This window comes from Ciconia boyciana, chromosome 8 (genome assembly GCF_034638445.1).
Source record: "Ciconia boyciana chromosome 8, ASM3463844v1, whole genome shotgun sequence".
NCBI lineage: Eukaryota > Metazoa > Chordata > Aves > Ciconiiformes > Ciconiidae > Ciconia > Ciconia boyciana.
This window is the reverse complement of record NC_132941.1, coordinates 20,140,991-20,165,151: the sequence shown is the minus strand read 5'-3', so window position 1 is coordinate 20,165,151 and position 24,161 is coordinate 20,140,991. Positions and strand designations below refer to the sequence as shown.

General features: G+C 43.1%; 1 protein-coding gene across 1 annotated transcript; it reads right to left on the bottom strand.

Moving 5' to 3' along the window:
* Window positions 1-1,094: 1,094 nt before the first annotated feature.
* Window positions 1,095-21,954, bottom strand: TPM1 (tropomyosin 1). Its single transcript, XM_072871169.1, is given in 10 exon segments — window positions 1,095-2,031; window positions 10,024-10,093; window positions 10,353-10,415; window positions 10,973-11,048; window positions 11,867-11,937; window positions 12,388-12,505; window positions 13,786-13,919; window positions 20,322-20,563; window positions 20,566-20,752; window positions 21,595-21,954. Coding segments are annotated over 10 exon segments (1,158 nt in total). The 5' UTR covers window positions 21,709-21,954; the 3' UTR covers window positions 1,095-1,948.
* Window positions 21,955-24,161: the final 2,207 nt, after the last annotated feature.

The window sequence follows — 24,161 nt, the reverse complement described above, 5'->3', positions numbered from 1 at the left end:
ACTGTTATTTGGAGCTTTAGACTGTCAGCCTCCAGTACAAGCTTAAGGCACTGTAGGAGCCTTGTAACATATATTTTGCTTCCTAAAAACACTTAAAGGGAAACGTGAAGCCAAGGATCTCATCCTTTCCATTCAGGATGACTTGGCAGCAGCAAATGAATCATGCAAAAGCTTGTAATGTTACTAAGTTCTCCCCTTTATAACACAATCAAAAAAAGCCAGACTCACACCAGTACATCTTCCCTCTCCGACTCCCATTTAACCTGAAATTATTACATATTACTTTACTCTTTCACCACTACACCAGCTGCTGAGAAAGTCACTTGTTTTCAGTTGCTTGCTAAGGGTCCGCTAACAGAGATTCTTTGATGATCTGGAAGATTATCTATACCTGTCTCCTACCGAGCTCCTTGCTGCTAGAAGGATGGACAACATCAACTTTCAGCAATTTTTTTCTTCAAAAAAGAAGGAATAAGAATTATTTTTGAAGTTCTGAAGTTGCTCATTGACAGACCTCGTAATTCAAATAAAGATACCTATACATGAAGAAATTAGCAACCAGTAGTGAAAAGTTGGGTGAAAGGATCTCTCATTAACTTCACACATCATTTTGGAAGGTTTATCACTGTATCGAAGTAAATTAACACATATTAACAGGTAAGATATACAAATACATGGTAACGTTTCCAAGAGCAAGGCCTTTAGGGCTCATTTCCTACAGAAGTCTATGGAAGTTCTGCAATGATCTTACTGAAAACAGTTTTGGTCAACAATGAGTAATTTTGGAAAGCTCTATCATCCGTTAGGGGATAGTTGCATTCTGCACCCATCTGAGAATACAATCAAGTGGTGGGGACAGGTTCCTGCAACACAGCCATCAAAGGGCCCCTCTTAGCAGCTGCAGATCCACATCAGTCAAAAGCACTGTGTTTCACTGCATTTTTATACATTAGCCTAATAGCACAGAAGAGACTTAAAGCCAATGTGTTAACAGTGTATCCCAATGAGAGACACTGCACACATGCATATTTTACACAGCAATACCCAGAAAGCTAGTGTGATGAAAAACAAATCACAGGAGAGCAAAATTTAAAAAATGTCCTAAAATGTGCATTTTATTCCATATCATTATACAATGTTTACATACAGGTATACTTTTAAAACTGCTCAAAGAAAGTGTGAAAAAAAGTGAGGCGAATATCAGTTTATAAATTCCTCCCCCTCCCCAAAATCCACACAAATAAAATACATTTCAAAACAATCTCTTCCAAATTTATGTTTTCTCCTGAATTTATTGAATCTTTCATTTCAACATGAAAAATACAATCAAATGAATACTCAAGGTGAAATGGTGACCTACACTTCTGTATTGAGTTGCAAAAACACAATTTAAAACCTCCAGAAGCCTTCACTTTTCTGTTGCTTACATACCTTCGTTTTATTGAATTAGAAGGCATAGAAAGTCCAAATCCTCACAGATTAATAAAATTCTGATAAAAATAAATTACTATGCTGGACAACTCCTGACTTCTCTGATATCAAACAAAAGACTTCAGTAGAACCTTTTGTTCAAAATAGCACCATTTCTACCTGGTCTCTCTTGAACGTGAATCATTCTTCTTGTTAAAAACTGTAGTTGGCACTTGAGGTGGGACGCTTTCTGCCACAGCCAGGATTCTTCAAAAGACTAAGCATACTGAATTGCTGAACTCTCTACAAAGTGTAGGTAACATTTTTGTTGGGAAATGGCACATTTAAACCATAATGTAATATAGCTTAACCCGCATATGGCTTGCCCATTTTGGTGTTTCCCTGACCCCTGCCTGATAATTTAGCAGATGTTCTTGTGAATGTGGTGAAACTAAAATAAAGACATGTTTATGGGGTTTCATGGCAAGCAGGTGTAAAAATAATAAAACAAACAATGTGGTTGCTGCTAAGAAGGTTTTCACATGTTGTTTAACTCCAGTAAAGTTTGATCCAGCATCTGATGCATACTAAGGTTTTCTTCTTTGGCATGCGCCACTTTCTCTGTTGTGGGATTAGAAAATTAAAACATGAATAGCAGTTCTTTGGAGGCACTGATTCTCCGAACATGAAGGCATGCAATCATCATTTCTATTGGAGGGTTTAGAAAGTTAAGAAATGTGCATGCTCATAAATACCAATGTCCCCAGACAACACAACTAGAGAGAATTACAAATTAATAAAACAAATGGCAAGTAATGCAAGTTGAGAACTGTTTACAGATGCATTTGTTAAGAAAATGCACTGCCAACAGACACGCAATTCTTGCATGTTCTGGAAGTTCTTTGCTTATAGGAATGTGGGATGGTGAATGCTTTTTTTTTTTTTAAAGCAGGGCAATAAAGAAAACATTTAAGTTCTTTGCAGATCCATATTTTAAGTTTCACGTAATTCAGAACTTGCAAAGAACAAAAAAATTACAACCAATCTCTTCTTCAGTGAAGTGACCTTTAAGAAAAATATTTCTTCTAGAAAATAAATAAAATTGAAGTTAGTAGCTTTATGTTGCATGCACACTTTTATAGGACAGTCATTTAACACACTTACGTGATACAATAAATGAGCACAATGTTCTAGAGCTGCATCCTACCAGAATCCAGTAATAGTAACTTCATACTAATGCAAGCATACCTTTAAACTGACCAGGTATTTTCAGATGGAGCTCCCAGTCCTAGCTTTATTTCTTTTTTTTTTTTTTTTTAAGCTGAATACAAGCCCAATTCACAGTACTGCAAAATTAATGCCTTAAGTCTCCAGATTACAAAACAGCTATAAGTATCCTTTATGTTGGTTTTGAAATACGGAAATACAAAACCCAGTGAACGTTTTTCTCTCATCCATATTCTAGTAAAAATCTTAGGGCCAATTCATGATATCGGGTAAACTGAGTATCTCTCTACAAGGCAGGCTGTTACTTTTTGGATACTGTTACCTTTTGGATACTGTTAGCTAAATGCTATAGCTGTTTACTGAAGAGGAAAGGAGCTATTGCATAGCCAAAGAGCTTACTGCTCCTCCAAAGTACGTGTGCATATAGATAATGAAAAGTCTCATCCAGAAGAAGCATTTTCATATGTTTCCAACACAAACTGAGAATTTCCTCCATTAATCAACAGCCTGAAAAAATCAATTTCTAGGTTTCTTGCTTATTTCTACATTTACTGATTCATTCTAATGGAAATTTGGAAGAAGCAGTTTTTAAACAAGTTAAAAATATAGTCACACTAAAGTTTAATCCTCATTCAATGCCAGCTTTAGTTCATTAGTTAGGCGACTGTTTTGCTCAAGTTGCTGGTAGAGTTGATCTGTACAGGCAGCAAGCAGGTTAGAAGGGAAAAAAAGAGGCAGAATGAAGACAGATTAGACAGAGAAAACAGTTAGGTAAGAGTTAATAAAGAAACTGGTCACACCACAGACAGTTCAGTAACATACAGAGAAACATTTTACCTTTGTTTCTAGAACTCTAATAATTAAATAGCTACTCCAAGGAACAGCTATTACAACCTATGAAGAACTGGCTAAGACACCTGTTGTGGAGAACAGCTGTGAGACAGGTAAGTGGGAACAGAAATGGAAGAACTGCAGCTATATTCCTAGAACCACCAAGTCCTGCTTTAATCTTTACATACAATGTGTGGAAGATTTGTTTTATGAGTGCCATTTTTCCTTGTAAACTATTCAAGATGTGGTGGAACCTCATCTGCCAGTGGAGGGAAAGCAACTGCATCACAACCAGAGTAAGTAATGGCAGAGAGATGCTGGTAGCCAACTACCACTAGGTCTGACTCAGCCCGTACTTCTGGGGATTTCCTGGGGAATCTGACAGCTGAAATGGTATTTTTGGTAGGGAAACATACTTCTGTTACTGGTATCAACACACTTCGATACCTTTAAATTGTCCAGTTGTACTTCATAAGAAAACAAACCCAAACATTTGGTGAAAATGAAATGGAAGCATGAAAACCCGTGTTGCTCAAATACGGCAAATGGAGAGGATGGTTCACAGTCATGGTCAAAGAGTACAGCCACAGATATGTTGTGACAGTGCATTTAGTGGGAGTTGTTCTGCAGAGTGAAAGACCATTCCGTGATGGTTTTTGACTGTCTTGTTTTCTCAAATTGTCCATATTCTTTGCAATAGTCTAGATTCAAACTGCACTCCTGACCCCTTGATCCCAGATTATTCTCCTACAGGAAATGACTGTTTCTGATTCTTTTCCACAAGCTTCCTAACAGCTTCCACAGAAATCCTCTTCCCCTGCAGGCTCTGGACACAGCAATGGCAAAGCTGAGCAGTCAGCTCATCTGTAGTACACACTTGTGCGGTGAGCAGCAACTCCTCACAGCTCCTTCCCCAGCCCAAACTCCAACAGCCAGCTCAGTAAAATCAGGGCACATTTCAGAACTGATCCTGGACTGGTAACAACTGGGTCTTGTCTCTCTTACCAGAATAATGTCACATATAAGTGGAAAAAAACATCAAAACCTCAGAGTAACTAAAATTTCACTTTGTTTGGCAAAGTGTAGTTAGTTGTTATTCAAACATGACAACATAATTGGAACTAAGAACTTGATGCTTACCTTCATCACAGAAAACTCCTCTCTTTAATTGAGGCAGAGATTTACAGTACTTCTCAACATCCAAAATGAGACTAAAACACCCAGGTAAAGCATGGAAAGCATTTACCAAGTGTACAGTCAGCCCTTGATTACCCACAGGCAGTCTGTCTAGGTTGCGATTTACCACAGAGGTAGAGCCAAGGGCTGGCTCTGTAGGCAGCCACCTTGGGCCAAGCAGGGAGTTCAAGCTCTGGTGCAGATCCAGTGAGGCTCAGCATCAGCACAGCAGAGAGCCCAGGGAAATGAGACATCAGAGCCAGCCTTGCACTCCTGTCAACAAGCCTCATGTACACGGCTAGCTACATGTGGCCAGACCTTGTGGGATGTACAATGTAATGCACAGGTCAGGTCCAACAGTGTAAAGAGTGCTGAAATATGCTGCAGTGAGGAACCACAACAGCTCCATGGAGTCAAGATCAGTGCAGCAGGGCCAGCTAGGAATTCTGTACACAGCTACCTGGGTATCTGCATTGCCCATTTTCAGTACTCTGTCCAGCAATTCATCACCCTACAGTGCAGAGAGCTGAGTATGTGTGTTTGAAGGAAAAGGGAAGATTTAAATACTGATGTTCAAAATTACTGCGTTAAAAATTACCAGGTTGCTACACTGGATTTTGCTTTTTTTAATTCTCTTAAGAAACAAGAGTATTGCAAGGAATTGAGGGGAAAAACAACACTGCTGACACAATAAACCAAAACACACAATAGATTAAGGGGTTGGAGTTGCTGTAGCATAAGTTACTCTGGCTCAGCTGACAAGTGACAGCTGGCCACATTCCCCATAACCCTTGCATTTGTGAAGTTAACCATGTTAGCTTCAGCCATTTTACAAATGCTCATCCCATTACATTTGGTTAACCTTCACACTAAACATTTTACTTTTCAGTTGCAATACACACAGTGTATAAACCCACTTACTGTATCTCAAGTGATGAGTAGTAAGTTATTGAACTTTATTATCTGGACTACCTGTGACTGCTGACACATATCCTGTACTTGGGCTTCTCCCCATAGCCAGTAACATTAGGACATGTGTCATGGGATAAAAAACTGGTATGAGACAAAGTTATCTGAGGATAGCAAGGGGGAAGACAATGCATCCGTTTGCAAGCCTTATTTGGAAAACAGGTTTTGGGGAGGGGAGGAAATCTAGCCTAGACTGCACTGCTGAATAAACTTGAAGTTGAACAAGAAAGACACATTTACATTACTCTACAAGCTAAAAAATAACACTCAGCTATGCTATGATGAGTTTATTTAGCTGTGGTGACTTAGGAACTTTAGCAATATATACAGTGACAGGCAGAATCAGAAATTAATCCAGTTTAAACTGATTCACTTTAATGTGAACTGGAAAATAACTTTTTTCATTGTGAAGAAAATGAAGTTAAAATAATGCAATAAACTCTCTAATTGCAAATAACAGTACAAAAAAAGCAACATGTCAGTATTTAATGCTTCATCCTTAATTAGGCACTGCCAAATCAGCTGAAAGCCAATGTTTAGGCCTTCAAACCTGAAATCTGTATGTTCCACTTTGCAGCAGAATAAGTTCATTATTAGTGTAATGATGAGAGTTTTCCTTCTCCAGTTCTGAAACATTTCTCATGAGTCTGCAATTCAAACTCATAAGTCTGAGCTAAGCACGAGAGTGGAAAGCTACTGAAATCTCCCTGCTGAGCTTCCAATCCTATCATGCCACTCAAGAGAAGTATATTGTGTTAAAAAAAAAGTTAGCAAGCAACATCTTTGCTGAGTAATCGAGGTGTGAAAGAGGGGAAAACTTTTTTGCAAGACATTTGGAGGACTATTTTTGGGTGAAAAAAAGAATTTAAAGTTTTTGATAATGCCCTTTTAAATCTGTCTCAAATATTTAAGTTAATGAACAAACGCATTTATATAAAGACAGGAAGTCTTCAGCATCAAGCTACGAGAAAATTTCAGACTTTAAAGTGAAAAATCTGGTGCCAAGGACTCAACTGCTCTCTCAGCCGTGCTCCCACGACCAAGTGACCCCAAGGAAGTAGTGTCCTTGCAGATTTTTGCCTAACAATAACAACTGAAAAAATTCCCATTACATCTATTTGTCATTTTAACTGCATCAGATTGAGAAAGACTAAGATCATAACTGGTCAGTTTTGACCTCAAAATACCAAGAGCAGTATTCTCATCCCCATAGACTGCTACCACTGGCTTTGCATTGTCAACGTTAATGCAAAAGTGTTTGCAGAAAAAAAATGGAAACACCAAAAAAATTTAAATTCCTAATGGCAAAAAAAGCAATTTTTATTAATAACTGAAATAGTTATTTAAATAAATAAAAGGCAAGGGAATAGCAAAAGGCATACAGCTGGGATGTTTATTTTACATTGAGAGATGTAGAATTTCTGTACAGCAGAGCACAAAGAGAGCATGTTCTGAGACAGGTGCTAGAGGAATAGAGTCAACTAAGCTAGAAGACAGGACAATGAACCCATGAAACATCCAAAGCTTGGAAAGATGTTTTATCCAACCCAGTGAAGATGTCTCTGGAGAAGTGAGGCAAAGAAAATTATCTGCATGAAAAGAAAAAGTGAGATAAGGTAGGAAATAAAAAAGGTGCAGTAAAGCCTTCCAAAAAAGCAGCAACAGCACAGAAGAGCCCAGCATGCCAAGACGACTACTAGAGAAACACCACACCATGCTGGGACTGGAATGCTACAGTAATGTCCTCATATACCGGTGGAGTACATTTTAAAGTCTGTTTTCCATTTAGAAATATCCCAAACTGAAGAAATACTGTAATCTCTCTACACAGAGGAGGAAAATCCACTTGCTTGATAAGCCACTGAGCAAAAGCATATGTTGGGGAAGAGGGGGGAATTAAAAAAAATAAAAATAATCAAAGCAGACAACATTAGACCCCTACCAAAAAGTTGGGAGAGAGAGAAGTAATGAATAGATATACGGATGAAAAAAGGCAAAGAAAAAACATTTAAAAAATGGGTGCATGCAAAATACATTTCAAGCTCTGAGCAAAGCTTATGCCTTGCTGAAAGCATGCTAGCTTCCAAAAAGAAATGCTGGGACTAAATATCACACCTCACAAGCGCCTGAGAGCCACAACTCTTCCTCTTTCCCATGCCAACTGAACAGGGTTCACGCAAGTGAAAGGTACGAGCATGGGAAGCTGGATTTAGCATAGCTGACCTCTTGTTCAGAATTTTAAGTTGCTGGAAGAAGAGTCAGTTTGTATCAAAACCTGCACGGACTAGTCACTCCTTACAATTGATCACTTTCCTGCCACCTAATACACTCTGTATTTTTCTCCTTATGACTAAAGTTGATATTACCACATTTTTGGTATATGCAAATTAAATTACTACTACCATTCGCAAAATATGCGGAAGCAACCTACAAATCAATTGTTACTTTTATGGGTTTAAATGACAAAGTATTTTAAATCAATTTCCACACCTGTAATTTAGTGATAATAGATTAAGTTTTCAGAGCACTTAAGAAAATTTAGATGAACACTTTCCGCTGTCATTAACAGAGAATACAGCTACATCTAAATTTCTTTGAAAATTTTGTAGGAACTTTGCCAGAGAAAAACTGTGACAGCAGAAGAATACACTCTGAATGCAACATGTACCGAGGCAATTTTCTTTGATAAACTGAACATGATGGGCCTGGCAGGCAACGTTTGAACAGAGGTGAACTGAAAGGATAAATGCAGAACTACAAACAAAGGGCAACCACAAGACACAAGGATTGCAGATACAGAATGAAAGAGTAAACACAAGCTTATTAGGCAGCTTACAAAATCACCATGAGTATTTACCAGGCTAGGCACAACACTCACCCACACTCTGCCACGGTAAAGAAATTGTTCATGGTATTTTGTACACCTAGTCTTGCTAAAGGAATGCGTCTCCCGCTACAGAGGGAGTATAATTTCACAAGGCCGTAACCGCGCAATCAATGAGGGCAGGGAAGCAGGTGCAGGCACAAGCTGGGAAGACATTTACATGGAAGTCATATCGTTGAGAGCGTGGTCCAGCTCCTCACTGATGGCTTTGTACTTCAGTTTCTGAGCATATAGCTCATCTAACATTCCCCCAAGGGAATGCAGAGGTGTGCAAGGAAATGGAGCGTGATCATGGGATGGAAGGTGAAGGTGGTGGTATGGGATACCATCCAGAAGCCATACAAAAGGGGAAGAGTGCACAGAAAAAGGTGTTGTGACAGACAAAACAAAAATTAAAAAATTAGAGAATAATAATAATTAAAAAAAAAATCAACAGTGAAAAGTTTTATGCGACAAGTTCATTAACTGCACTGCCAGTGGGGCAACCTGTGATATAGAGAAAACAAAGGAAAGAAAGTGTACAAGGGAAGCAAAATCCACGTTTCACTGCCCTGGATTTTTGTTTTAACGCATGTTACGAGGGCACACAGGAGCTAGGAAGAAAAGATTCAAAAATGGGGCTCAAGGAGGATGCTACCATTTATTTTCTACCACTTTTTTTTTTTTTTTAAAGCATTCTGGTTTGTGTGATGTCATAAACTCAGTTTCTTACAGTGATTTTTGTTCCTTCTAAACACCTATCTTTCTTCTCTGCTTCCTTCATGACTCAGTGATTGTAAGTTTTCAGCAGCTACCTAGATATTTCATACCCTTTATGCAGAAGTCAGCCTACCATGCCAAGCAATCAAGCTTCTTAAAATCCTAGATTTAGTGTAATGCATCTAAGTAGTAAACTCCACGTAACTTTTAATTACAAAGCGCTACTGAATTATTTTCTCTGGAGGGAGAAAGCACATTCTACTATTCTACTGCAGTTCTGAAAGATTTATCAAAACCTTAAAACAAACTCTCTGAAGTTAAATAAGCTATCCTTCTGATTATGTATACAATCCATTAGCTTTACTGACAAACAGCAACTGGTCTATGTCACAAAATGCCTGCCCTGACCCACACTTATCACAGTAATAAATTAGGTTAGCTTGCTACATTCTTAATTATTACAAACATAACACAGGTCTTCATCAGATTTTTAGTAAGATAATAATAATCCTTATCTCATCATTTACCCTATACATTTATATACCTCCAAGTAGAAGAGTATAAAGCAAAAAAATGAAAGGAGTCTTGAGAACATGAGAGAAAAAAGGAACAGGCAAGAGCAAAACACTGTTCACCTGAAGCATTTAAGTTATCAATACTTTTCAATCAGAAAACATTTTGCCTATTTTACTCTTTAGGCAGTCCCATTTATATAAGCAGGACAAGTTAGCTGAGTAGAATTGGGTACTGAAAACAAAACAAAACACCCAACAGGAGAATAAAAGATCTGTATTTCTATAGTAAGTGAGAGAGACAAAACCCCATACCTTCTAGGTCATCAATGCTCTTCTCCAGCTTGGTTACTGACCTCTCAGCAAACTCAGCACGGGTCTCAGCCTGCAGTGGAGACAAATAGAGACTACTTAGGAAACACACACATAGTACTTACGAACAGAGGAGCAACAATTTGAATGAGGAAAAAAGTACAATGAGAGGAGGCAAATAATAAGATGATACTAATTTTTAGGAGAGACATTTAACACTAAACTGTCTTCAAAAATGACACGTTCATCCTTAAAGCATCAAAGTAGTGTTTATATTAAAAGAATCAAAGTTGCATCGGAACATCTGTTGTAAATAACAGCTCTAATTTTACCTCCTTCAGTTTGTCAGTCAGGACTTTAATTTCCTCTTCATATTTGTCTTCTTTCTGCGAGTACTGTAATTAGAAAGAGGATCACTGATATTAGACTAGGTATTCTAAATATACCAACAAATACCACATTCGAGACTCTCTTCTAATAGATCAACTGTATACAAGAAGTTAATATGGATATAATTAAATTAATTCCACTTACCAGACTGAGGTAATACATAGTTTATTACAAGAGCCAAACTTCCCTTGAGTTATATTCCAGTGCTATATGGTGGGAGCTTTGAGCAGAAATTAGTACTACAGTTTTAAAGAGGAGTGGCATTTGGAGAAATTTAATGTTACCACACAAGTGCCATTTTGAGGGACATTCTGTAAGTAATATTTAATCCTGTCAGACTACTTAACAGAACATGTGGTCAAGTAATACTGACCTATTTGGAACCAGAAGGAATGCTAGGTTCCAGTAAGAGCCAAATATGGATTGAGTAGTAAGTCCAAATGCTTCTGCTGACAATGGCTTTGTGAAAATGCTGCAAAGTGATCAGCATATAAAGAAAACCCCACAGGCCAATCCAGACGACAACGTAAGGGACACATTCTCACATAAGTCTCTAGCCTACCTTCTCAGCCTGAGCCTCCAGCGACTTCAGGTTGTTGGTCACAGTTTTCAACTCCTCTTCAAGCTCAGCACATTTGCTGTTATTTCGGAAGGAAGGCAGGAAAGGGGCGGATGGAAGATTCAGTCAAGCAAAAGAAACAGGAGAAAACAGGGGGAAAAGATAGAGAAAAATGAAAACAATTACAGAGCAAAAGAACAGCCTCAAAAGCAGCTGAATCCATCACAGATTGAAAGCAACTCTTTACGATGCCAAATTCCATTTCAAGTGTACATTAAGACAATGACCAGACAGAAATTATCTACAGCCCTTGGCTTACACAGAAATATTTACATAGCCTTTACACGTGAGACAGTTCAGCTTCTTTTTGGCTGCACAAGAGGTCAGTTTTAAAGGTAAAAATTAATAAAAAACAAAAAAGAGACCAAAGAAAACCACCAAAGCAAGATGCAAAGAGAGTAAAGAGCATAGTGAGGACTTATTTGTTACTATTCAGTGAGCTAACTGGCTATGGAAGCTGAAAGACTTGGGTTGCAGTTAAACCTAAAAACTGTTTATTAGTATCAGTACCTTATCCTCTGCAGCCATTAATGCTTTCAAGGTTTGATCCATTATTCTTAACTGTTCTTCCAGCTGTCGGACTTGGCTGTTAGTGAACACATGAAATGCACAAAAGCCATTCACAAAATCAGTGTGCAGGTACAGCATGCAGTGACAAAACACACTCACGCACACATAGGAACACATTTACTTTGGCATTGACCACTTATTTCAACCATTAGAGTAAATGAGCAAAACATAGCTTTGAGCTGAACACACAGTGTACTGCCAATATTTCATGCTGTTACAGTTGTCTTGTAGCATCTCACACACATTTCAGGGCAGTTCAACACTTACCTTTCTGATAGTTCAGCACGTTCCTCAGCCCGCTCCAGGTCACTCTCAATGATCACAAGCTTACGAGCCACCTACAAGAAAAGGCAAATGACAGTCAGGGATATTATGTTGCTGCAGCACACGTCACCTGTTTCTAGAACCTACAAAGCAGGGAGTTGGGCCTCTTTCCACTTTTTGGTCAACATGTGAATTTTGATTATGTGACATTTTCGTTATTCAAGTCTTCCTTATCTGACATTTTTCAAGATCTCTCTTTCATTCACCAAAAGGCAACTTTAAAATGTTTTTCTCCCTAAGAGATGAGAGACTACTCTCAACCATTTTAGTGCAAAGATCTGAGCACAGATCTCCTGCCACCTTGTCCCCTGAGGTATCTGGGTGCCCATTTTTCCTTTCACAGCTATGAACAGTGGTGTTTGTGATCTTTTGAACTTAAAAGACAAAGCAGGGGCAGGGGGAAGGAAATTACAGGCACAGCCTAAAGGGCTTTAGAAACTGATGACCCGCACTCAAGAACTGACCTCTTCATACTTGCGGTCAGCCTCTTCAGCAATGTGCTTAGCTTCTTTAAGCTGGATCTCTTGGATTTCCATCTTCTCTTCATCCTTCTGGGCTCTATTTTCAATGACTTTCATTCCTCTGAAAGACATGAAAAACAGGAAATGCAAGGTTCAGGGCTTGCCAGTTTATCTCCAGCTTTCCTACTACTGGAGTGTGACTTTCAGACAGGTGTATGAAGGTGAATGAAGCACGTCAGATACTTGATTCTTCACACCATAGATCTAGTCCTGTGCACACACTTCAGAAGTTCAAAGAAAAGCAGCATGTCTTAGGAAGAAAGAAAATTTAATTTGTTTAGCTCTTACCACAGTTCAGCTGTACTATTCTTTTTCATTTTGAATTGAAGGAAAACTGATCTTATAGAAACGTAAATAAAGTGTGTTGTCCCTGAAGGCCGAATAAGATGACTAAAGACATCTGTACTTTTACACTCATCGTGAAACAGCATGTTACAACCCCTGCAGGACTGACAGGCATTACGTTTATGGGCCAAACAGATTCCCGTAAGTTTTGCCATGTCAGAGCCCTAGAGCAATGAAGCTCTCTGTGCTCTGCATAAACAAAATTTAACTCCTTCATAACAGGAAACATTGCGTATTGCCCCTTCCATGCATGTCTGACCCAAATTTTCTCAACTATTTCACAATGCACTGTGAGTCTCGGGCGCTTCTCTTTTCAACAGGCTGCATCATTAGTGAGGTAAAAATACATGTGCAGAATACATAGGATTGTTTCCCAATAAGAGGTACTATCACAGATAAAAAATACAATTTGTAGAAGTATAAGAAAAGATCTTCCAAAGCCACAAATCTTGAGTTCCTAACTTACATTAAGTACTTCTGGAAATCCCAGCCTAAATCTGAAGAAATTATCATGCTCTCTCTCCTTTGCTCGCCTTCATGTACTAATCTCGCCAACAGCATGTACTAATCTCACCAACAGGAGAACCAAAGCCTCTTCCAGCACTTTGCTATTCTCCAGGTGAGATTTTCTACCCACCATGAAATCAAGAATCACCCAACAGCACAAGAATATACATCACCCTCAAAAAGTTGTCATCCAAATACAGAAGTCTGGGCTGGGCCAAGCAGTTTTCCCAGGATGTGGCATGATACATCAAAAGCCCCACCCCACTTAAATCTTATCTTTAGAACTGAGACACGAAAAAGAATTCAAGCCTACACATTTTGGACATCTCTACAGACAAGCTGTAACTGAAGTCCATGTAGGCAAAGTAAGAGTGGATTACACATGTTCAGAGTCAAGGGAGTGGTTTAATTTATTTCCCTAACCCACACCCTGGCAATTATAATCTTTGTCATAAGGGTAAAGGTCCATTCAAGAGTGGCCCCACCCACCTTTCACTCTCATCTGCAGCCTTCTCAGCCTCCTCCAGCTTCTGCAAGGCAGTAGCCAAGCGCTCCTGAGCCCGATCCAACTCTTCCTCAACCAGCTGGATGCGTCTGTTCAGAGAAGCTACTTCGCTCTCAGCCTAAGCACAGGAAGAACAGAAATTAATTCATAATAAGGCACACATCACCTCTTGTAAAAGATTATCCCATGTACCTGCTAGTGCCATTTAACAGCACTTCAGTAATTTCTCACTTCATCCACTAAAAAGCCCATACACAGAGATGTACATGGCCTCATTGAATTGTGAAGTTATTGCTTAATGGAGGAAAAAGTGATTAATGCTTCCTTTAAATGAAGCACATTAAGAACTGTACAATTTGTACTAGAAAGAACTGCACTGGAAGAATTATGCATCATTCCCCAAATATTTTCTGTTATTGTATTTGCAAGCGTTAACCCATTATAGTCCCCCCCCTTTTTTTAATCAAATCAACACAAGCTAATTACCCAATTCTTCTATGTTATCCCAAATCCTTTATTTATGACCTTTTGCCATATTTTGATATGAATTGCCCCAATATTTCCTTGAGTTCCGTAAGAGGGGTTCAGCGTAAACATGCGAAAATATACCTAGACCAGCATTTGCAATGAGACAGCTGACACAGAGAGAGCATGAGAACATTTAAGAAATGCCCGAATACCCACAAGTTCTGTTTACAGGCAAGCTATGCAAGAGCTGACAAAGAAGGCACCAGCAGAGACTACATCTCAGAAGCACCCTGTTAGAGGCAACAATCGCTTAAAACATCTATTTTATTTTTCCCCATACCACCATCCTCAAACTTCCCCCAGATTTGCCTCTCTTGCATTACGTGTTCACTTAATCTTCTGTATAAGACTTGCAACTCATCTGCCTCTTATCATTACAAGGTTTTACTTCTGACTTTCTCAAACCTACACTTGCTTAAGTTGCAGATTAAGTTCTATAACAGCCTTCTCATAGTAACCTCATTATTAAACTTTATTTCCTTCAAAAGGATATTAAGCACAAAATATATATAAAAAGGTTATTATTCTAAAAAGTTAATTACTTCCAAGAATAACAGTTACTCTTAATTAGTACTTAAAACAATCTTGCTATATATGAGGAAGTACACATCTGAATTTCCTATGATGTCTAGTTGGGGGGGGGGGGGACGGGGGACACACATGAACCCTCTATCAAAAGTAGATACCAAAAGCATCAGTTTGGTACTTTTTCTTTAATTAAAATTTTAAGGAACTGTTATTTGTTGCTTTTACTAACCAGAGGCAGCTGGATACACTTGGCTACAGCTAAAATTTTGTTCTACATAACCCAAGTAAGAATAACTTACACACCAGACAAGTAAAACAACTTTTGACATAACAGTAACATTGCCCCACTAGAATGACTGGAAGTAACACATAAACAGGGAAGCAAATATATATTTGAACATTAATGAGTATTGGCAGTTAACATGTAGAACCAGGAACAGAAGAGACTTCATCCTTAGAGATCCACATGAACCCAAATACAAATTATCTAGCTATGTAATCAAGCAGTAGTATCAAAACCTGTATTTTCAGACTTCTGGCTTTAAACAGTAAGAAGCTGAACATTCTGATTTGAGAAAGAAAACAACCTTTCATAAACGTTACCCTTGGGAAATTTGTAATGTTACAAGTTAATTATTATCATGTCAAGACTCCTCATCATGTTAAGAGCATACAATATGCTTAGAAAACACAGGGTGACTAAAGTTCAAGTTTTTACTTCCTGCTCCAGTAACTCAATAAGGGTTTACCAACCAGCCTTATATGGCCCAAGTTATTCTTCTGCGGAGCAGGACTTCTCTCCTTATATGGTAAGGAAGGAAAAAAACCCAGTGACATTACAGGGCACTCCCACAGCTAACAGACAAACATAACCTTCTGCGATTTTGCCCTAGCACTTATACACCACATACTTTCACAATGAGCGATGACATGGATAAGTCACATCAGGTGTTAATTATTACAGTTATAAGAGAGATTCTGTTTTCCAGAAGAAGGAAGAAAAATGCATTCTGAAAATGTGATTACCCACAGCCCCTTGAGATGCATGCACTCAAAACAAATGAGATTATTTTTTAAGGCAATGGCTGCTAGTCACAGTCTTGAAACTTTTAACAATCTGGTTTAACAATCAAAAGCTGTAAGCCGCGATATGTTTTGGCCACAGCTTTAGTTTTTTCATTGTTTGCGTATCTGTACCTTGCACAGGAAGGAAAAAAAAAAACAAAACAACCCTAGCTGGTCACATGCTGTACATGTAAAGCATAACACTAAGGCAAGGGTCAGATTCACACCTCAGCTTGCTTGCTGCAATGTTCTCAAAGCCTCCCTCCTCAAGCATGCAGAAATACAGCTGCAACAATAAAAAAAATCCATACATAGCCAGCATTATAGAAGAGGCACAGGTCTACATGTGCCTGTGAGTTCAGTTTTCTGCCTTTATTCACCCCAGCACGGACCCCTCCAAACAAAGACTTAAATGTCACGTCAATGTACTCTGAAGAATTCTACATCATCCACATAAACCAATTCCAGGGAAGAGACAAACATTAACCTTTAGGACCGTAAGCCTTATAGCAATGTGTCTGAGCTCTAATGGGAAGACTTCAGCTGCAAGCTGTAATCACTCCTCCAGTGCTATTCCTTCTGCCCCAAAAGGTAACAACAAAGCTTTCCATTTTAATGGGAATCCTTTAATACGTTGTTTAGAACAATACATGTTACTGAAAGTAGGAAAATTGGTGTCCTTTACTCCACAAAGCTTTGAAAATGAGTACAGTTTTTCTTAAAGACAGAAACCCTTATGAAACAAGTTATTGACTGTGACATGATCCCTCACTGAAAAAAATGGATATGTGAGTTGATTTGCAAGAATGCAGTAGCTACGCAAGCGTAAGAAGCCATATTTTGCTCCTTACGGGGAGATCACCTGCAGGTAATCAGAAGGCTCTTCCTTTGAACTTGCTGCCCAGAATGTGCAGAAAGCCCCATATTATAAGGAAATCCAATAATCACCATTTTTTCTATTGTAATAAATGAAACGAATAAGAAATTTGCTCTTTTGTGTCACTTTTATGCAACCACTGAAGACACTAAAACCACCGCAAAGGACATTGTACATTCTATAGCAGGAAACATTAAGTTACAGCTGCTAGAATTCCCCAAGGTCAGTGGCAAGGCAAACAACAGCCCCATCAGTTTTTTGCTGTAACTGCCACCCATAACTACATCTCTCTGCTACGTGAGTCTGTGCTGCTCACACCTGATCTTGTCTCTGCCTAAAACTGTACCTACTGTTCCTTTCCCATCTTAGCTAGGGTTTTGACAAGCTAAACATACTACAGATGTATAGCAACAGGGGCCATATGATCACATTGCTGTAGTGTTTTCAGGTACTGTGGGTAAGTACTCGGACGTGGCCACCTCAGGTTCAGTCCCAAGTACCTAATCTCTTAACAGTAGGCATGCTGACTTCCCACAGTTGAACTCGTTTGGATTGGATAAGCAGACAAGTGGCACTTGCAAACAACAAGAACAAAATTTCGTAAAAGCTTGCTCAGAACCTCATACAAAGCACCCAATCTCAAACATCTCACCTAAGTTCAAACTCATTCCAGCTCAGCGTTTTGCCATTGGCCAGCAGACCTAGTGCGGTCTACTTAGGCACCGTAGCTTCGTCTGCCCCACGCACCACTCAGGTTACTGACCCGAAGAGTACAGCACTCCAGGCCAAAGACCGCAGTGGCCCACTCTTCACCTTGCGGCCCCGGGCCTGCCCGCCGCGGACAACGGCCTCCGCCCGCAGCGCGGGGAGCGGGGCGCCGCAGCGGCCGGCAGGTAACCATTTTGTCGGAGACGGCGAAGGATGCAGCCGCCCGACCCGCCGGCCGGGGAGCGGCGAGGGTCAGCCGCACTCCGGGACCCACGCCCGGCGCCCCCACCCGCTCCCACCGGGCCGCGGCCCCTGAGCCGAGCCGAGCCGAGCCGGGCCGGGCCGGGCCAGGCCGAGCCGAGCGGGCCGCCCTACCTCCTCCCGCAGGGCCCGCTCCTGGTCCACCTCCCGCTGCAGCCGGCCCGCCCGCTCCTCGGCGGCGTCCGCCTGCTCCTGCAGGCTCCGGATCTTCCTCCGCACGGCCTCCAGCGAGCTCATCGCCGCCATACCCGCGTCTCGCCCGGCCTGTGCCACCTCCCTCCGCCCGCCCCAGCCCCGGAAGTCCCCCCGCGCCGCAACGCACCGCGCACCGGGGCGGGGCTGCCGGCACCGAGCTGGGAGCGGCGCAGCGCACAGCCGGGGCTGGCGCGGAGGCAGGCCCCGGGGAGAGGCCGGCCTCAGCCGGGAGAGGGCTCTGCGGCGGGGCCGCGCCGTGCCGGGCCGTGCCGGACCGAGGGGGCGGCGGCCATCGCCAGGTGGGCGCGCTGGGGCGGCAGCGCCCCCTGGCGGCGCAGCGCGCGGACTCCCCCGGGCCGTCCCGGGGTCGGGGTCAGGGCCCCGGGTCGGAGCCAGGACCCGCCTTTCCCCCCTAAGTCACCCCAGTATGAGCGTAATAAAATGACACCGAGCAACCTGCCCCCGCCAGCTGCTGCTGCGCCTAGCCTAGCTCCTGAGACACGGGGAGGGGACAGGGAGCTGCGGCTGCCGCCTCCCAGATGAGGTGGCTCCGGGCCTCAGGGGATGTGCCTGGCTTTTGCGAGGTGAGTAATACCGGCAAGGTAAGGTTTCCTCATCACCCTGGGTAAAGCGAGTCCACCCCAGGGAGCCGGCGCTCTCTCCCCTGCCCGTGTGTTTTTCCTAAGGCTTGGAACTATCCAAACTAGTAGGGCAAATACTGGGTCAACTGCAATGCCCCAAAGATACTCCGCATCGTCAAAAAAGAAAGACATCCTTAAAGTGTCAGACATGTTCTACACATACCATTAAATACAGCATTTACGTTGATGAAAACAAGCCAGACACTTGCCTACCCTCCGCCTGAGGGATGACTGCAAATAAAATTGCCCTCAACTAGCTTCCAAATGCTGTTTTCCAGCAAAGGAAAATGGGATTGGTTGGGAAGATCTTTCATTTCAAAAAGGGAATCTAGTAGCATTTCTCCTGCCTTCATCCTAGGCGAGCTATTTCCAAATACTCTGCATACTTTTCCTTATAAGGAATATCTCCCCTGGATCTATATGCGGTTCCTTTGAACAAGTTAAATAAACGTCCTGCTAGGAAGCTGCCTCTCATCTATGCAGCCATACACAGAAGACGACAGACATCTGATCCACATTATACACAGAACCCCTCTCTCTCGTTCCTATGCACGCTTATGTTTGTTGAGTTCTCTTTCAAAGCTATGCAACTTAATTGCCTTACTGAAGTTAAACCTTTTTATCCTTTGTTCATTTTAGAAGTAAAATAAGATAAAAGCACGTTGTCTTTCATGCAAAGTTGGTTTTTGTAACATTTCTCCTTCTAAAAGTATCCTTCCTCCCCCTGAAATACTTTGCTTGCTTCATCTGTGGCAACTCCTCTTTTTATTATGGCTTTGAGGTTAATTTTTAAAGCTGAGTTATAGGAAAAGGATGGTCATCACTTTGGAAATACTGTGGTTTCACCTAATCCTGTAATTCAGACCTGACATTTACTCAGAGAGAATTGGATTGTACAGCAGCAGCCATAAAGATCCAGACCTTAACTGCAGAGACAATAAACTTGCATGGTTCCATGCATGCAATACATTAAATGCATGTTAGGGGCAGACAGGTGGGTGGGATGAGGGCCTGGGAGAGGCACAAGCTCTTGCATTATTACCATATAAAGTGCTGAGCTATATATATCTCCCTGCTTGCTCCCAGGATCCCTGTCCTCTGAACTGCAAACCTAGCAAGTATCATCTTCCAGACAATTTTCTCTCACACGAGACTGAACTTTTCTTCGACAAGTGAAGCAGTTCCAGTGATTTCCAGGGAAAAAAAAAAACCTAGGAGAGGATCTTTTACCTCAGGGACCAATGAGTGAGCCAAACTAGTATCTAGCAGCAGTTCTAACGCATGCGTGCCTAGGAACAGCTCTCTTGAAGACAGAACTAGCAGCCCTTGCTCTTCTGGATCTCCCTCTCCTGGATCTACTTGCTATTAACTCTCTGATTCGGCCTCACTATCAAGATAGTGTTGTTCCAGCCTGAGCCATTTTCCCCATCACGTGAACAGACAATCTACCCTTTCTTTACTTTCATGTCTGGAACGGGAAGTACACATGAAAAGCATGTGTCGAGTGAGCAGAAACCCAATCAAATGCCTCTGATAGTGTGCAAACCTCATGCAAGGAGGCAGTGCTGTGTTTCCCACCTCCTGCCCAGGAGGTGCCCGGACCCTGCCCTCAGCAAAGCTTTGGAGCACTGCTTGGTAGGAGTCCTGGCTGTCCTGTGCAGAGGGAGTGTGTGGTTTCTGTATTGGGGTGGTGGTGAAAGGGATGGGGGTAACTTACATCTGTGGCCTTTTTGTCAGCCAGTTCCAACTTTTCCTGTGCATCTTTAAGGGACTCGGAGTATTTGTCCAGCTCATCCTCAGTGCCCTTCAGCTTCTTTTGTAGAGCCACCAGCTCGTCCTCCAGCTGTGATATGGGTGGAAAGTGGTGGAGAGGGGAGGGCGGGCAGGAAAAGGTGCAGCAGGCAATGTGATCGTGCAAAGGGAGAAGTGCGAGTGCAGAAGAGACAGAAAAGGACAGACAGACAGAGAGAGAGAGAAGGAGAGACAGTTAGATTCTCTTTGCTTGTGGCAAGGGCACGATACCTTGGCAGCATTCTCCTCTGCGGAGAGGAGGCTATCCTCAGACTTGTGTAGCTCTTCCAGCACTTGGTCCCTTGCATCCTCCGTCACATGCAATTGCTTTTCCAATTGCACAATGTCATCCTCTAACTAGGTGCACAAGAGGAAATACAATGCACAAATATGTTTCTCCCTGGGCTTAGAAAAGCGGGAAATTAATTTTTAAATCCCTCTCCCTTCCTCCCTCCTCCTTCAGGATCTCCCAGAAATGTGCAACCAATGTGCCCCCCTCCCCCAAACGAATAAAGCCCCAGCTGTAAAGGAAGGGGGTTGGAGAAGGCCAGGAAAATGGGACACACATCTGGAAGAGGGGGGCAGCTGGAATCGGACAAGTCTGCTGGGTGGTGCTGGAGGGGGCGAACACAGCTTTAAGTGTCCTTTGCCAAATCGCAGCACGTCTGTCCATTGCTAACCAGGTGCTCGAGGCAACCTCTCCCAGCCGTGCTCCTATGACAAAGGCACAGAGGCCATGTGGCTGTCCCAGGGCCCCGCTCCCCAGCTGGGGTGCTGGGGGCAGAGGGAAGGACCTCCTGCCGGGCCCCCGGGAACTTCCAGCCAGGGGCTGCCAGGGTGAAGCTCTGCCTTAGGAAAAGTTTAACCAGTTCTGCGGGAGGGGGGGGATACAGCAAGGTACATTGGGAAAGAAAAGAAAAAAGAAAAGAAAAGAAAAGAAAAGAAAAGAAAAGAAAAGAAAAGAAAAGAAAAGAAAAGAAAAGAAAAGAAAAGAAAAGAAAAGAAAAGAAAAGAAAAGAAAAGAAAAGAAAAGAAAAGAAAAGAAAAGAAAAGAAAAGAAAAGAAAAGAAAAGAAAAGAAAAGAAAAGAAAAGAAAAGAAGAGAAGAGAGGAGAAGAGAGGAGAAGAGAGGAGAAGAGAGGAGTCGACTGGAAAGACTTGCGCCCCGGCGCTGGCCGCGCCCGGGCCTTCAGTGCAGACCTGCTTGCTTCTCTCCTCCGCTGCCTTCTTGTCCGCTTCGGCTTGCTCGGCTCTGTCCAAGGCATTCTCCTTGTCCAGCTTCAGCATCTGCATCTTCTTCTTGATGGCATCCATGGCGGCGGTGGGCTAGGGCGCGTCCCCGCGCGACTTGCACCAGAAAGCAAAACTTGAAAAGCTGCGGGACAGCCCCGAGTCCGAGACCCAGCCGCGGCCCCCGAGGGAGCGGCGCGGAGCGGCGCGGAGCTGCTGGGCGGCGGGGCTGATCCGTGCGGGACGGGGCGCCGGCGGAGTGCAAGCGGCGGGCAGGGAGCGCCTCACAGATATGTACTTTCCCAGGGGGCTGACTGCATTCCTCAAGACATCCAATACTTTTTTGGAAGGGCTTTTTTTTTTCCCTCCCTCCTCCTTTCGTCCCTACCCCTTTCCCTCTCTCACTCCCCCCGGCTTTTTTCGGAGGCTCAGCGCTCCCATTCGCTGCTGCCTGCCATTTGACCGTAGATATGACTATATATGGGATGCGATGGGCGAGGTAAGGCGGGGGAGCAATTTGTTCCCATTTCCAAATAGGCAGGACGGGACGTTTCGCTGCTACTCCTGGGAGGGAAAAAAAAAAAGCAGCAAGCCGGAGCCCGGGGAGTGGAGGAGACAGCCGCGCAGGCTTCTCGGGGCGGGCAAGGCGTCTGGGTGACAGCAGCCCCGTGCTGGAGCCGTCTCCACCCGTGGAAATCAGCCTTTTTTAAAGCAGGAGGGTGGCGGAGCCGGCCGCGCTAGGCGGGAGGGGAACATGCGGGGCTGGAGGTGGCAGCTGCAGGGGCAGTAAGGGGTTAACTGCATGCACGTACGGAATGAATGCGTTTTAAGACCTTCCCCCCGGCAGCCAGAGGCAGGGGAGGAGGAGGAGGGGGCATCTCTACCCGACAGTCATGCTGCAGCAAGTGCGGGCAGCGAGGTGCTGGGCCGGCCCCTACAGCGCTGAGCACGAAGACCAGACTTCGGGCGGGCAGGGCTGCGGGCAGGGCAGGGCAGGGCTTCCGCGGGGACCCACACCGAGGGGAAGGGGCTGAGGCGCGACCCCAGGGGCAGGTCACCATCGGGGGCACAGGAGGGCTCTCCGCTCCTCCCCAGGCGGTGCCGGGGCAGGGCAGAGCTGCCAGCGGCTGCCGACGCTTCCCACGTCTACAGCCCTCCTCTGCAGTACCTCGCTGGGACTTCTGGCTCTGCTGGGAGACGTGCCTCGTTGCTGCACATGCAAGGAGCGCAAACACTGAACCGAAAAGAAAAGGCAGAGGAGAGTTACAACGCCCCTCAACTGGGACAGTGGTGGGTCGGCTGCCCTCCTGGGGGTAGTCAGAGCTGCAAGGGATGGAGCCCAGGAGAAGCTGGGACAGAGAAACTGGCTGGAGAGGCAGCTTGCACCCTCCGCCTGCAACGCCAGCGAGAGACAGGCAGCAGAGAGAGAGACAATTAACAAAATAACATATAATTAAGTGGAGACCTATTTGCACTTCTGGCGGGTCTCTCACAGTCTCATCAGCACAGTGAGCAAGACACAACACGCTCTGTCCCCACGACACACGCTCCTTTGTACAGTGCAGAAAGTACAGGGGCGCGCACGAAACCCACAGGATTTGGGTTGCACAGAGAGAAAATTAAGCAGCCTCTTTGTCTGCGCTCAGTACTTGCAGCAGAAAATTCCTCCCTGGTGCTGTCACTGGATCAGCTGAACTGATGTTACTTTGCAGCAGGAGGGAATGTCCTACGACTTCCGGCCCACTGTACTTGCCAGGGCAGTAAGGGCTGGATTTGCAAAGCAGGCGTTGGAGGCCAGCTCCTGGAGAGCTTAAACAAGCTGCACCATGAAGCTTCAGCTCTACAAGATAGCAAAGCCCCCTGATCAGGGTTCAGACCAACAGTTATCTTCCCCTACTCCTGAGAAAGGCCATACTCTGAATTCAGCTATGAACTATACAAAGTTCAGAGAGGCTCGCAACTAGGTACGGGGATTCACGTGCATCACTGCTAGAGAGTGTGGAAGACCATTGGCAAAGTAGAAGCTTTCCTTATGCCTACTTAAAGAAACGATGATTTCTCACTGCATTCCCTTCTCACTGCATTGATTTAATAACCAAAGTCCTATGGCAATAATAGTAAAATAAATAGTAATAATAGTAAAAATTATGAAGTAAAATGTTTCTAGAGGGTGAAATTTTCTCTTTTCTATACAGACAATATTGTTCCTTCATCCCTATCTATCAGTTAAAAAACCATACTATTTAAACCCACCAAAATGCAAACAGCATTACACTGTCACAATGTTTAAAAACACCAGACAAGACAGTATTGGGAAAGTCTGCACATTTAGTTACAGCCAACTCTAAGTGTAGTTTTTCTCTTTGCACTTATCTTGCTTTTACAATGTGGCCAATTAGAACAGATTAGGGCCTTTCTGAGGTAAGTATCGTTAATATTTAAAAGACACCTCATTACATATTGTTCAACAACCTGACTGCATTATGAAATGTATTGGTATGTTTTGTTCCCAGTTTAGGAGAACTTACTCCTCTGCC